At 40.9% G+C, this 14,892-nt stretch overlaps 1 protein-coding gene across 1 annotated transcript in view; it reads right to left on the bottom strand.

Moving 5' to 3' along the window:
- The window catches only part of gas7b (growth arrest-specific 7b), a 55,307-nt gene that overhangs the window by 27,622 nt on the left and 12,793 nt on the right, over window positions 1-14,892 (bottom strand). The window contains exon 2 of the mRNA XM_038734991.1: window positions 8,741-8,858. Within this exon, the coding sequence (XP_038590919.1) occupies window positions 8,741-8,858 (118 nt within the window). The remainder of the gene's footprint in view (window positions 1-8,740; window positions 8,859-14,892) is intronic.

The raw sequence follows: 14,892 nt of genomic DNA, 5'->3' as shown, positions 1-14,892 counted from the left end.
AGCTTAAATAGTCTCTGACAGGGCCAAGTCCCAATGTTATGTTTTACCACAAGAACTCAGTCTTTAGGCTATAGTGTTGCTTGTTAGCAATTTTGAGAACTGTATTTTCACAAATAAGACATTAAAGTGACAGTGAAATGTTAGTTAGAGTGTCTTCAGCTTCTGTTTTGTAGATCTGATTGGATCACTCAAAAGCAAGAGGCAGATGGAGTTGCTGTGGACTGTTCTCCACTCACATTTCCCTCATCTGTGTTCTTAGATCGGGAGGAGGAGGGTAAATCAAGGGTGAAATCAATAAATTAGCCAGTTAAATTTACCAGTTAATATCCAAGCAAACTATTTTTTTTACTATATTGCTCTGCTAGCTAGTAACAAACTAATGGTCAAGTCACCCCACATCACAGTATGTAGCCTAATACTAAGAATAATAATAAGCAGTTATTAGTAAGTGTGTTAACGTAACAAATATTGTGTGTTAACATGACTGACTGCCACGAGAGTGACCTGAAGTTGTTTTCACATGTTTGCTGCACAGAGTCTGTGGCTTTTTGGGTCCAGTGTGCCCAAATTTGGATTTTGTGGCTCCGGTATCTACCAAAAACTACTTTATATAAAATTACTTTGATCACATCATGAGCAGAATTAGAAAACAATCCCATGGTGGAAAGCCTTAAATTCTGAAATACTAGTCATGGGTGGAAGAGTAGGTTAGTGGTTACAGAGAATGTACTGTCAACAGCCACGTGCAACATTCACTTTGGTCATTTTAAATGACTGTAGATAAAATCATGTTGTTTCAATCATCTGTTGTCTTTTACAATAATGCCAACTGAAAACAAGCACAAGCTTTTGGCCAAATACAAGGGAACATTTCATTTGAAAGGTTTAGGAAGGTTAACTTAGCTTCATAGAAGCACTGATTCTTTTCCATCATCTGTCCCCATTTGACTTCTACTGGTAAAGATGCTGGAAAATGAGGTTATAAAGCATGACCGACAGAGACACTAATACACCCCCTTTGATTTTTGCTCCCATATGTCCACTCTCACCACAGCCCTGAGCTCAATTAGCCCTTTACTGTCAGCATAGAAAGAAAAGGCACGGACATGTAAAGAGCTCTTATTTCATTTGGGTCTTTTTGGCTGGCTCTGCTCTATTTGGCGCCGCTTACCAGAGGAGACAACTTAGCCAAGCCCATCAGCTCAAATGACACGCATGGAGGGGATAACTGGCAGCAGGCTTATGGAGAGAGGCTGTGCCTTCATGTTTGATGCACAACACCAGCTCACAGCCTTTGTCATTTGCCCAGATGCCTCAATTTCTCTCTGTTAGCTTGTCATAAACAAATCGATACTGTGAGAAATATAGGATATTAGTGTAGAAAAATATAGCATAATATACTTTGCTCAGGGAAATGTTATTGTGACTGTCTACCTTTATCAAAGGGATTGCAGTCAAAGTCCAGTTTGCCAGATTCATAGCCAGGAATAGATATGTATATATTGTTTGTTTTTTTACAAATGGCTGCTGGAAAATCCCACATATTTACTATAATGTTATAGTGATGACACCGGAGTGGAACAAGTTGAGTTTCTAGGCAACTGGCAGATGCAGATTGCTTATAATTTCTATCAAACAGGTGAGATATCAGACTTGGCACCTGCCAGATTCATACCCCAAGATACATTATACAGCAGAAGTAATTCTCATCAGCTGCCTTGTCATAGACAAGCTGAAGTCTAAAAAAGTTGTCAATCATTCTAAATTGCCTTGATTGTGGAATACAAACCCGAGGCAGCTCCGTTTACCCACTTTCCCATTTGAGGAATAGTTCATCCGCCCTTTTCATGCCTGTCATGGATCTCAGTGATGTGAATTCATGATATCAATGATATTACATGTAGAGTGTAATGACTCAAGCTGCATGAGCATAGGGTCTTCTATGAAACATAAAAATATCAATTTATGCTTTTCTGATTCACCAAGTCAATCACAACCACATATTCATTTCACATACATCACTGGTTCAGAGTGTAGCAGCAACTCAGCGGCTGGCAGCGGAAGACAGAACTTGCAGTGTAGCGGATGTGTATAAGTGAATGTATGAATGAAAAATTGTCAACAGCAGTTCAAAAAGCAAAAACACCCCGGCTTCAGCCAACCAAACTACATGAGATGCGAGACATCCCTGATTCTAAACGGGGAGAAGGAGAAATGGCCTAGTTAGCTATGACACTGCTATATTTTATTCATAACCACATGACACTGGTCCTTGATGCATTAGCTACCTCCTGTCTCTGGTTTTTATCAATCACAGCCCATTCACACCCTGTATTATACCAAAGAGGAAACACCCGTGACAGACAGTGCTTAAGGGATCTCCTCAGCAATAAAACAAACAGAAAAAGCAGAAGATGTAGCTATTGTGGGAAAAAAGCTAGCATTGCATAAGTCTCTGAGTGGGCATACTAGTATGAGTTTGACAGTGGCATAGAGATGCAATGTAAGCAAACCTCTACTGGACACTACCTTACAAGCCAAAGACAGTGGTATTTAAGAATAAGAACCACTATTTTCACAAACTGAACAATGACATTTACAGGAAAGAGACCTACAATGAAACCAGAACGTCTGGGTTCTGTTCCAGAGGAAAGTGCCAGGACAAATTAGGCATTTTTATTTAAACAGCAGATACTAAAACCTTTAAAATATGACATTAGAAGAAAGTGTGGGTCAATATCTTGAAAAAAGAAACTGATGCAATGATGTTAAGTATGCACATTGCCCCACTGTAAACAGGAAGCTGTTTTTTGGGATGCAAACAAATGACTGGTTGTGTAATTTTGTTAAAATCAAATATGGAAAGTGAACCCCTGCAACATTTTACACTTTTTTATAAACCGATTTACAGAAACAGAAGCTAGTGGAAGAACGGCTAGCCTGAAAGTGGCGTCGGGACTCTCTATGTTCTCCAGCTCACTAGCTAATGTATTTAGCCTGTAAACAAACGTTAGTCCTGTACTTTTCCCCTAGTGAAAGATTGGGACATGTGTTTATGCTTATACTGTGGATAAGAAGAATACATTAGTTTATCTTTGATTCACTTTAAATGGCCACGTGGCCAAAAAGAGCCGTAGACATGAACCACATCTCCAGTAGCTTTCTAAACTAGCACTCAATTAGCTAGAAAGCTAATGTGGTTTTGGTTCAAAGTCTGTGGCTCTTTGTGATTAGTGGGGCAGGCTGCTCTTTGGCTCTGGTAGGAAGGACACGTAAATGCTATATGCAAATCTAGGTTAAAATTAAATTAATCAAGTCGCTGTACAGAATTTAAATAACTCATTAAACCTGAAGATTTTAAATAGAAATGTCTCTCTCTTTCGAATATTTTGGGTTGTTTTTTTTCCTCAAAGAAGAGCACAGGATATGTAATTTACAGGGCAGATCTATCTCAGCAGGTACAAATAATGCAATTTCATTTCAGATGGATTTCTTGAAGCCAATTGAGAGGTTTTTAGTTTAGTGTAAATCAGACTTCATTGCAAAATAACTGAAAACTGAGGGGACTGTCTGTCTGCTGTAAATCCTAAGAGTATGTGTGTTGGGACTGTTAAGTTTTTGGGTTGGTGTGTTTTTAAAGCAGCACACTGGCTAGGCCGGGATGAGTGGAGAGTCTTAGGAGACGGCTGGTACAGACCGCAGCACCCTGCACCGCTGCACCCAGCAACACAGGAAGGAAAACCTAGAAAAAAAAACCAAGCTCTGACACAAGGACATGCTGCCCCCACCCACGCACACTGCAATGTTACCATGGCGATGCTGAAACAAACATACATATAAACACACACACACACACACACACGTGTGCAGGACAGTATCTAATCTAGCTGAACTTTAATGTAACAAAGGGGAGGTCCAGCAAAAATAGCTGAGCTGCTATAAATACTGATTGTTTCAGGAAAAATGTTATCAGATGTGTTTGTTTGGAAACAGTTCCTGCGGTGGTGAATTTGAAAGAACTGCAGGCCCGTAGTACATTGAATATGTGTTAGGACTGAGCTTCATTTAGTCATTGTGCAGCAAAGACACAGAAAATAAGTCCTGGAGGTTTTCTGTGCCCTCAGAGACCGGTTTCTCACAACCACAGCAACAATATTGCTTTCTTTATGAGCCAGGGTACAGACGCTGCTGGTGTGGGTTTTTTCCACGCAAAAAGTTATGAAAAATTAATTTCTCTCTTAGGAAATATTGTGGAACTCTTTTGTTCCAGCACGCCACTCTTGTCATTTCTGACTCTGTCCCCCTGGAATATGATGTGTGTTACAACTAAAGATAAGTCTCCAAACCCTGTCACATGAAGACAAAACAGATCTGTCGAATTCCCACAGGAATAACATGAAGACCGAGGGGGAAGAGTCAAACGTTTTGAGGTTATCTTAATGGTTAAAGCATCTAATAAGGCCCGAAGAGTCTTGTTTGTTTCCAACGTTTTGACATTAGCACATTTACCACTTAATTTTATTTAAAGAGAAAAGGAGAAGAGGAAAAGGAGGAGCGACTCCCCTGGTCTCGTGGCTGGGTGGAGCCCTCGGCTAATTCTAGATCCCCTCTCACGGCCACAATTTGACCACTGCAACCATGAGCAGAGATGTACATGATGTGAACAGCCCTGATGCAAAGCTGGTTACACTCTTTAAGTGGCTGCTAAGCCACAACTCGAACTGTGAACTGTGATTGGGCCTCATGCGAGAACCACTCGTTCCAACTGATGGGTTTCGTTAACAGAGTGTAGGTAATCTAGGTGCTTTCCAAGCTGTAGTGCAGCTTCTTTTGGTCTAATCCGGTTCGCGTTCATACTGACTTATTACAAACAAACCAAGAGCTGTATGGCTGAAGTCATATTGACTGAAAGGTAACCGATTCAGTCATTAGACAGATTTGGGGATGATGGCATCATCAGCTCTATATGGACTCAAGTCGGGAAAGAAAATTCGGGCATGTTGTCACGAAGAGCTCAAAGAATCGAATCATTAGCCGAGACTGTAACTAGACCTCATACTGTATATAAATAGTAACAAACAGATATAGAGAGGCATTTTGTACTGTAATACTGTGGAAGGATAGAAACTGCAAGGTTGCTACGTTTCACTCACTTTCTAATGTGAGGGAAAATCCCCGCTCTCGAGTGCTGACACGTATGTACGTTACCATGGTTACTAAATTATTTTTGCATAAATATAGGTAATACATCTTTACAGAGATCACTTTCTGAAGAAGTCATGATCAGCAGATGGATGCGTTTATCTTTTGACTTCACGCTAAGATAACACATCTACTATCACAAAATCTTGTGATTGGTCTTGACACCACAAATGAGCTGCACCACACTTCCAACAGGAAGCAAACTCAATCCCTCTTGTCCCTCAGTCCCGTTGTTAAGTGCGCGCCAGTTTAATAGGCCGCTTGCCATGGACTTTAATAGAGTTCATGGAATTTTCTGTTAACAGCATGGCAGAAAGTAGCTAGCTCTACTTTCAGCTAACAAACCCACAATGTGTCTTGTTTTATAGATGCAAAATTGACAACTGTGCGACTCCACAGCTGTCAGTGATGACGCAAATTGATGATAATGTCTGAAATCTCTAATTACCACTTACTACAGAGTGAACTACTCAGTCTGCGTTAGACTGGGGGTAGGGAATGAGGGAACGGAGAGCTGGAGAGTCCACAATGGAGGAAGCTTATTAGTTGTGGCCCCATCCAGTTTTCTTCAACAGTGGTGCTCCACAGAAGGGGCATGGTTTGCAGACAGTTATAAGAGTTGATGATACAATACATTTTTTTAATAAACTTTGTGAGCGGCCTGAGCTAACATGTTTGCTAACCGCCCACGCTCGTTAGCTCAGGCAGCTTTTTTCCCCCTTCTTCAATAAAACTCTTATTAAATAAACCTGAGAACAAAATGCCAGGAGCAAATAAACAGCACAACACAAGTAGAAAGAAGCTGACTGGCACCAGTATGTCCCGGCTGGGTTAGTGTGTTGGCCCTTCGCACACCATCTAGCCCTTCAAGTAGTCGCAACTTCACCAAGTATTTAGAACCAAATATTTTGCAAAGACACGGATGAATTGACGTTCTGGTGTGACAAGGTCTTAAGAATACAAAAATGTTCTTACATGAGACCCATAGTTACTCTGTCTGTGTGACTAGTAGGCACAGCGTCTGGACAAACCTGGACTTTCTAACCTTTATTACATCCTGAGGTCAAAGGCACATGAGAGTTCCCGAGACCAGATATTAGTATCATCAGTCAGGTTTTACGGTCAGGTCACCCAGGGATAGTAAAAGAGGCCATGTTGCTATGTCTGCGGTACAGAGGAGGGTATTAAGCTGTCTCCACACCAGTGTGTGTCTGTGTGGATGTGTGTGTTCAGGGAGACACTGAGTGGTGTTTGTGTTGACAGAAACAAGGCGCTATCAGCAGTATCAGTTCTTCTACGCCCTCTGTCTCTCACTGGTACCATCACTGCAGTAGAGACAGAGGCTGTACGTTTAACCCGATAACTGACAGATGAAATCGCTCAGGTGTCATTTTTAAGATGAATACAAGCTCCTTGATGGAACATTTTAATGAAAAACACTGCTTTATTTTCAGCCTAAAGTGTAGTTGGGAGCAAGGCAGGTAATCTTTTTCTGCAAAGAGACAGATTAAACCTGGTAAATGAATGTTTTTAAGCACATCTTTTAAAGAGAAGACAAATATAAGACCAAGTACAAATCAACAGTATGGTGTCACCTCTGAGGAGGAGTCATCCTCCAGAAACAAGTTTGAACTTTTTGTTGAAAAGATTTCGGTCACTCTGATAAAAAGGAATCACAGAGCAGCCCCAGCAAATCACAGTACTGTCATTTGTAACTGGCAAGTAAAAAATGCCCAATGAGCACTACAAACTGCACTGTATGCAAAGACATGACCGGTTCAACAGTATGTGGACCTGCATTAAAGAATGTGCTGATCTACATGATGTAGACAATATGGATTCATCATGCTATATAATTTAATTCCACTGCCAGGCTGCGCTCACAGAAGGTAAAAAAATCCAAACTTGACAGCAACATTTACAAAATGTAGGAGCAAAAGAGCCACACAGGAGCTGCACAGGATTTAAAGCAGCACTGATGCTACGAAACATCTTTAGAGGAGCTGGGTTTAGAAAACATATATAAGCATAATTCACATTTATTACAACTTTTCCTATTTCTGTAGTTTGGGCAATCATCTATTAGTCTTTATCAGTTTTCTCATTAGTTCTATCACTTTATAAAAGCGAGCACACAGAACATTTCTGTGGTAATCGTCACTGCACAGGAAACCTGTGTGCACACGACTACAGTAAATATGGTAGGTAAGCATGTCAAAACAGTGAAGGATGTTAACAACAAAGAGTTGACAGACAAAGGGTGATAATTTCTACCACTCACATTTGTCTCATCTTCTAAATTAGTCTTACTTTAATAAATGTGTTTGGCTTTGTTTGTCTGATCATCTGACTTCTCTTGTTTCTTGCACAGTCAAGACTTATTTTTAGTGATGACGCCAAAAATGCCATATCTTAGCCATTAACTGGATGACTAACGTGAGTACAGTGCTATTATTACAGATGGGAGTGCTGGCTAAAGTCACACAAATAGGACCCACATTGTAATAAACTGAAATGATCATTTAAGCCATGTTGATGACATCGCCTGTTCCTAAATATTTTACAGCCACATAAACAAATCCTTTTATTCCCTCCGACATTGTGGTAGATCAGAGATTTTCAAACTATGAGACGCACCTCCACAAAAGGAGCAAATAAATGTCCATTAATCCACACAGAAATCATAGAAAAAAAGACGCTCCTTATATCAGAACAACACAGAACAGAGCTGAGCAACTGAAATTTTATGAAAATCACAATTTTTCCTACTGCAATTTTCAAAATACCATTTTAAATTAAACATTGTCGTGTCACGTCATTTTAATATGTTTGTCAATGAAAATGAGAATAATGATGTAAAAATCATCAGTCCCCCTAGTATCGCAAATCATATCTCAATTTCAAAATCTGTCAAAATAATTGTAATTTGATATTTTTTCAAAATCAATCTGCCCTACTACAGAACCTTCCTTCTGAATGTGGGCAAAAGCTGAAAACGATGCAAGTGTGGAAGTATGCTGCCACTTGTATGACATACACTGTTCAGCATTATGGGAAATTCGCTTATTCGCTTTCTTTGTGAGAGCAAGATGACACGAAGGATATCAGTCTCATGTCTGAGTTAAGTATGGAAGTGAAGTCCGGAAACAATTTGCCTAGCTTAGCATACAGGCTGGAAGCAGGGGAAACAGTTAGCCACTAATTAACACGTATACTTTTTACATAACTGGTACAGAAATGTAAAAACGACTGATTATGGTTTTAGGGAGAGTTTAGTTATGTTGTCAAACTACTTCTTAGTGAGTAGCAACTGAAAATGGCGCCGAGTAGCTTCCTGTAGTGTTGTCACCACAGTGAGGCTGCCCGGTTTGATACCATGCCGTGCCTGTGCTGAAACCAAAACAAACCTGTGCTCATTGATCCGGCAACCAGGACTACAGCCAGAGGTGCTGCACATATGTACTGGGCGGATGTATAAACTGTTATCTATCAAAAATAGTTCCAACCTGTAACCCCACCTAAATTTACTGACTCTTACCATTGCTTGTGGTGTTGACGTAGTATCGCCGCCCTTGTGGAGACATGTAGCATTTCCAGAGAGGTGGCAGGGGTTCTCTGAGGTCCTCAACAGAGAGATGACTCAGAGATGCGGTGCTCTGTCAAAACAGAAAAAGCAACAACAACATCGGTTCGTGTCAATAACCATTAAAAGGCTCATCAGAACAATGGAGGTGCATTTAAACACAATGTTAGAGCCAAGTCTAAGATGTATTTCTCAGGGGTATGTCTGAATTGAAATAACTGCTGGAGATAAAGAGATAACAAGATCAAACTACACCACTGAAGATAAGGCTACACAAGAGATGGAGAAGAAATAAGCAGCACTCAGCTCGGGTTCAATAAGGTTCTCATTTCCTCAAGCATTTCACAACCAGCAACCAATGACATCATAGCGGAGCAGGCTGAGCTGCTGCTTCTGCTGCTGCCACACAAAGAACAACAAACTGTCTCTGCTCTGCACTGCTCTGGACTAAGACAGCGTATGTGCACACAAAACACAGCCGAAGAACACGAGAGAACATGTATGCAAACTGTGCACATCTGCTGCTGATTAGCAGGAAAACAACAGGCTGAGGCCATTGTAACACATTCAGATGCTGTTTGGAGACTTGGGAGAGCTACAGTTTTGTTACTGGGGTCCACGCCAAGTCACTCACGCATCTAGAAGAGGAGGAACTCGATCCAATCTCTGCAGGCTGGATATGAATTCAATAGAATACAGTAGGAGAAGGAGGAGACTTCTCTGCAATCGCAGACATAGATGACCGCTCGCTAAGCTCCATCTCTGAACAGCAATTGTCCAATCGTAGCTTCACAACCATAACTTAGCACGAAAGCCCTGCAATGCTTAAGTGGTGTGCATGGGGCTGGTAAGAGACGTACTCTGGATTTAAAGAGTTGGCCTGGATGCAGGGGGACAGATGTGACCCACGACCATTCATCATAGTTTATAATAATGCAGTGCAATAAATGCAATGCAATGCAATAATGCAGCGGTGAGGATACGTTTCATAGAGGCGACGAGGGTATATAACGCGGCTCTACCCGTCTGTCTGTCACTGTTAATAAAGAACCCAGCCTGCAGTGTAGTTCATACTCTTCACACATAAACCACAAAACTGTAGAGTTAGTTTGCTTTTATATCACGTCAACACATATTTGCACGCTCCCTCGTTCACACTCGTCCACAGCTCTCTCTCTCTCAGCTGCAAGTCTGCATCACACTTTTTTATCAACTGATTTTTTTTATTTTTTTTTTTATAATGCCTGGTTTTAGGGGGTGCATTGTGGCCCTGTGTCAATGTTAGCATGTCCGGCTAATTGGTTTACTAAGATTACATCCAAGGAATGAGAGCGTTTCATGCTACAGTATTTTGGGGGTTTAGAAATACATTATAAAAGCCTTGTTCTCCCCCAGCAACATTCACTGTGTGAAGTATGAAGTGTGTAAGTATATAATGTGTATGTAGTGTGAAGCACAGTTTAAGTCACTGTGAGAAGCTTGTCTTGGATGCTATTAGAGTGTAGGTTAACGTTAGCCGCTGTGTCCTTCTCTTTATTAGATGTGGGGAAGTTTACACTCCAGCAACCCCAGCCAGGCTTGTGTTTTAGCATTACAGTCTCTATACACCAGAGATGCTCAAAAGTCTTTGAGCTAGAGTCCAAGTCAAGTCTCAAGTCTCTGAGCAAGAGTCCAAGTCAAGTCTCAAGTCTCTGAGCTAGAGTCCAAGTCAAGTCTCAAGTCTCTGAGCAAGAGTCCAAGTCAAGTCTCAAGTCTCTGAGCTAGAGTCCAAGTCAAGTCTGAAGTCTCTGAGCAAGAGTCCAAGTCAAATCTCAAGTCTCTGAGCAAGAGTCCAAGTCAAGTCTCAAGTCTCTGAGCTAGAGTCCAAGTCAAGTCTCAAGTCTCTGAGCTAGAGTCCAAGTCTCAAGTCTCTGAGCTAGAGTCCAAGTCAAGTCTCAAGTCTCTGAGCTAGAGTCCAAGTCAAGTCTCAAGTCTCTGAGCTAGAGTCCAAGTCAAATCTCAAGTCTCTGAGCTAGAGTCCAAGTCAAGTCTCAAGTCTCTGAGCTAGAGTCCAAGTCTCAAGTCTCAAGTCTCTGAGCTAGAGTCCAAGTCAAGTCTCAAGTCTCTGAGCTAGAGTCCAAGTCTCAAGTCTCTGAGCAGTGTAATGTTAACTGAGTAAAACTGTAACGTTACATAATCAACAATAAACCTGCAATCTGTTTGGCAAGTCAGCTCATGGAGCTACAGTAAATGTAGCTTAATTAGCTTGCTAACAATATAATTTTGCCTACATCTGTTAAAAATAAAGGACCTATTGTTTAAAAAATTACAAAACAAATTCTATGGTAAATCTTCCCCTGTAATTATTGTAAACTTCATAAATGCCCTGCGAGAACAGAAAGCATGAGAGGCAAAGCATTTAAATGGTACAACCCAGAGCAAGCTATATGAAACTTGTAATCTGTGAAACTGACAGGCCTGAATTCTCTTCTCTGCCTCTGACAAGTATTGGGAGGCCACTGTGGAGACGTGTTCGGATCAGAGTGGGTGATAGGAAATGGGAATGCTATTCGTTATCATCAGACACTGCCACATACCAGGGTCAGGCCAGAGAATATCAGCTCAAAGCAAACATTACTTCATAGATATTTACTATCTCATCACCTATGTCTTAGGGATAATCAAGCAGTAGTGAGTATTGATTTAAGCATAAACTGTCCCTGGAGAATAAAGTTAATTCTCTGCCCTCGGTGGAAGAAGAGGAAGGAAGAAACCCAGAGCTCTCCAGCATGAATCCATGTCAACCCGGGTGACTTATGACTGCATGTAATTACACACTCTCTGACAACACTGCAGTGATGTTTTCCCCTTGATGGTCTCCGTGGTCACTGTTATATTTGTCCTTCGTGTGCCTTTGAGAAACAGGTTTTCTTAAATAGTCCAGTAATTTGCGACAGCAGTGAAAAGTAGTCATGGATGTAACAATGGACTAACACCAAAACGCCATTAAAGAAACTATGAGACATTTCCAATCATGTCGGTGACACACAATGTTTATGTACTGAAAAAGAATTGGAAGGAGAAAAAAAGCTGAAACCAAACCACATATACAGTTACGGTGGAGTTCAGTGCTGAATGTGTGGAGAGGCAAGGTGCCCTTCACTTGTTCCTCACATGTAGCTCCTAAGTCAAACATCATGGGTTATTATACATTTGTTTTCACTGTTGTAGTGTAAGACTGGGTGAGAACAGCGCAGAGCAGGCAATGAGTAAAAGCAGGAGCGGATTGACTAGACCAGGTCCTGGATCCCTCCCACTCTAATGTGTTGTATACCAAGTTGCATTTACGTCCCAATCTGGTGAACTAGGTATTAATACCAGATTTAGTATTTAGTCTTAAATGTAATTGTGATTATGTGCAATTCATGAAATTACCACAAGTAGTTGCTACATAGTGAACCAGGGGCCTTCAGGTCTGGGGGCACAGATGGTAAAAGTGCCTGTTTCGTCAAATTTTGCTCCAGGACTGGGACCGTTATTCTGTGTGTCACGGTACTGGACGCCCAGCGGGTTACAGAGTTCATAACAGGAAGAAGAGTTTGTTATATCAACATTCTCCTGTCACAACTGAGTGACTGAAATGTCTGGGTTCCATCAGATTCAGATTCAGGATCTGTGCTACCATGTAATGGAGTAACAAAAGACTTTCGGGGGGGGGGTTCTACATTTTCTGGTTGCTTTCCTGTTGGCTTCCTTCAGACACGACGCTGTTTGGTCACATGTTTATTATCAGTGAAATGATACCCCAGTTGTTTTTCTCTGAGCTAAGCAGAAACGGCTCTCAGAATCAGGCAAAGACAGATGGGAGTGGGCAGCTTGTAGTCAGAGGTACACGGATAATATGTAAAAAATCTTGGACATGAAGACATTTTAGATTGTTGATGTGGTTCAGTTCCAGTGCTCTGATTAAACAACATCACAAAGTGCTTCTGAATCTAAGTTTCTGTCCCTCGAAACATCCACATACCTGCTTCAAACGGAGTCTCAAAGCAGTGTGTGTGAAGAGCGTTCTGAGCTTTAAAAGCCAGAGTTAAAATGCTCCTCCCTGACAGAAGTTTGTGACAGATCTGACCTGTCCTGTCATACACATAAAAAAACACCCAGACATGACTGAGATAATGGGAGCACCTTGGTGGTGGGAAGTATGACGAATCTCAGAGCCAGCTTGTCTCAGCATATGCAACATTAAATAATGCACCATTCCAGATGGTTAACCTTCGAAACCCCCGACTGCCTTTGGCTCCATATTCACAGCATGCCAGAAAAGCCTCTGGCGGAGAACACAAGGACTCATCCCAGGCTGCGATGAATGAGTTGCAACCACAACGATCACTGCTGCTGTCTGTGAGCTCTGCAGTCGCTCTCATCACGCTGCAGTTTGAAAGATGAACTTCATTGAACATGTTCTAGTCCTCACAGCAGGCATCTGAGAATCATGAAGGTAAAATAACAGAGCATAGGAGCAATTATTATTATTACCAGCAGATTGTGAGCTGGTGAAATGTGCTTTCACTAAAATGTCACCATCTGCCACTAAATATGATCAATATGTGGGAGACGTTTGTTCTTTAACGATGTCCAGTCTCATCTGCTTCAGTTAATGACTTCCTACATTTCCCAAAATAATTTTCTTTTGGCCTTTTCACCTTCATTAGAGAGTGGATATTAAAGCAGCAGACAAGAAATGTGGCAATAGAAAGAGGAGTGACATGCAACAAAAGTCTCCAAGTTGAATCCAACTTTGGATGTTGCAGTTGTAGCGTATGCATCTTACAGACACACTAACGTTCAACAACATGCCGCTCTAAAACTATTTTTGTAAAGAAAAAAACATCTATGATTGGAATTGCAAAAGATTTACAGATCAAATCACTCTGCATTTATTTGGGAAATGTGTTTTACAGACACGAGTCACACATTTGTGGATTTTGTGTGAAACAGCACGGCAGAAGAGTCTAATCCACAAGAATAGGTGGCTATCCACAAATATATTTCCATTGAAAATGGCTTAGTGATGACATAGGAGTTGGAAATTAGAGGTGCTGAGGCAGATTTATGGATGCAAATCACTCTACATTCATTTGGGAATTCTACAAGTTCAATGCAATGCACTCCAAACGGCCACGCTCCAAACGGACACACCCCGAACAGGCAATGCACTTGTATTACAAATGGATCAACAGATTAAGTGTAATGCGAAAGGGGACAAACCCACAGAGAATTATGTTCTTTAGGCACTTGTTTGGATTTTGAACCTGGAAATATACCATTTTAGTCTCACTGCTCTCAGTCAACTATTTTCAGTGAACAAGCACCAAACAAACCACACTGTACACTACCCTCACACCCTCAAACAGCAGACAGATAAAGATATCAACTAGCTACGTAGTGAAGCTGATTTAGCAAAAGACCAAAACAGAGCTAGAGAGCAAATAGATGGCCTGAAACACGACTCCAAATGAATGAAAAGAATTCTCCACATCTACTCTGCTGCTACATGTGTAAATATGCAACTGTTTGCTAACAAAGTTTAGTGTGTTAGTTTGTTACCTTAGTTTAGGTGATAATATGCCAATGTTGGGTTTACAGCTTGTTGGATAGAACTTTAAAATAAACCAACAAATGTATTCTAAGATATTCTTCTAATTTGCTTAATAAAACAAAATAATAATAAACAGGGTTTAAATGTGAGTTAATATGGTTCAAATGCAAAGCTTGATAAATTCGGTGAAATCGTGATTCCAGTTACTTAACTGTGAAGTCCTTACATTGGCAAATTCTTTAGGATATTTGGTCCAAGATAACTCAGCTTCACAGTTTTGTAGCTGAAGAGGAACTGTAACATATCAAATTGTTTTTGATGCTAAAAAGAAGAAACCATATACTTCATTGGTCTTCCTGGTATTATAAACAGATCCCAGCATTTTCTTTCTCAGATTAGAGACATGTCCCACACACCCCAAACACAGGCAGCATCTCTTATTATGGAAAACTAAATACCTCACAGTCTCTCTATTTCAGTGACACTGGCTCTCTGCCTGGAAAACCAAGAATAATTTGTTGAATTC

The sequence above is a fragment of the Micropterus salmoides genome, unplaced genomic scaffold (genome assembly GCF_014851395.1).
Source record: "Micropterus salmoides isolate LMB-PRFRI ecotype aquatic unplaced genomic scaffold, ASM1485139v1 Ms_hic_scaffold_21, whole genome shotgun sequence".
Lineage (NCBI taxonomy): Eukaryota > Metazoa > Chordata > Actinopteri > Centrarchiformes > Centrarchidae > Micropterus > Micropterus salmoides.
This window is presented reverse-complemented; position numbering and strand designations above follow the sequence as displayed.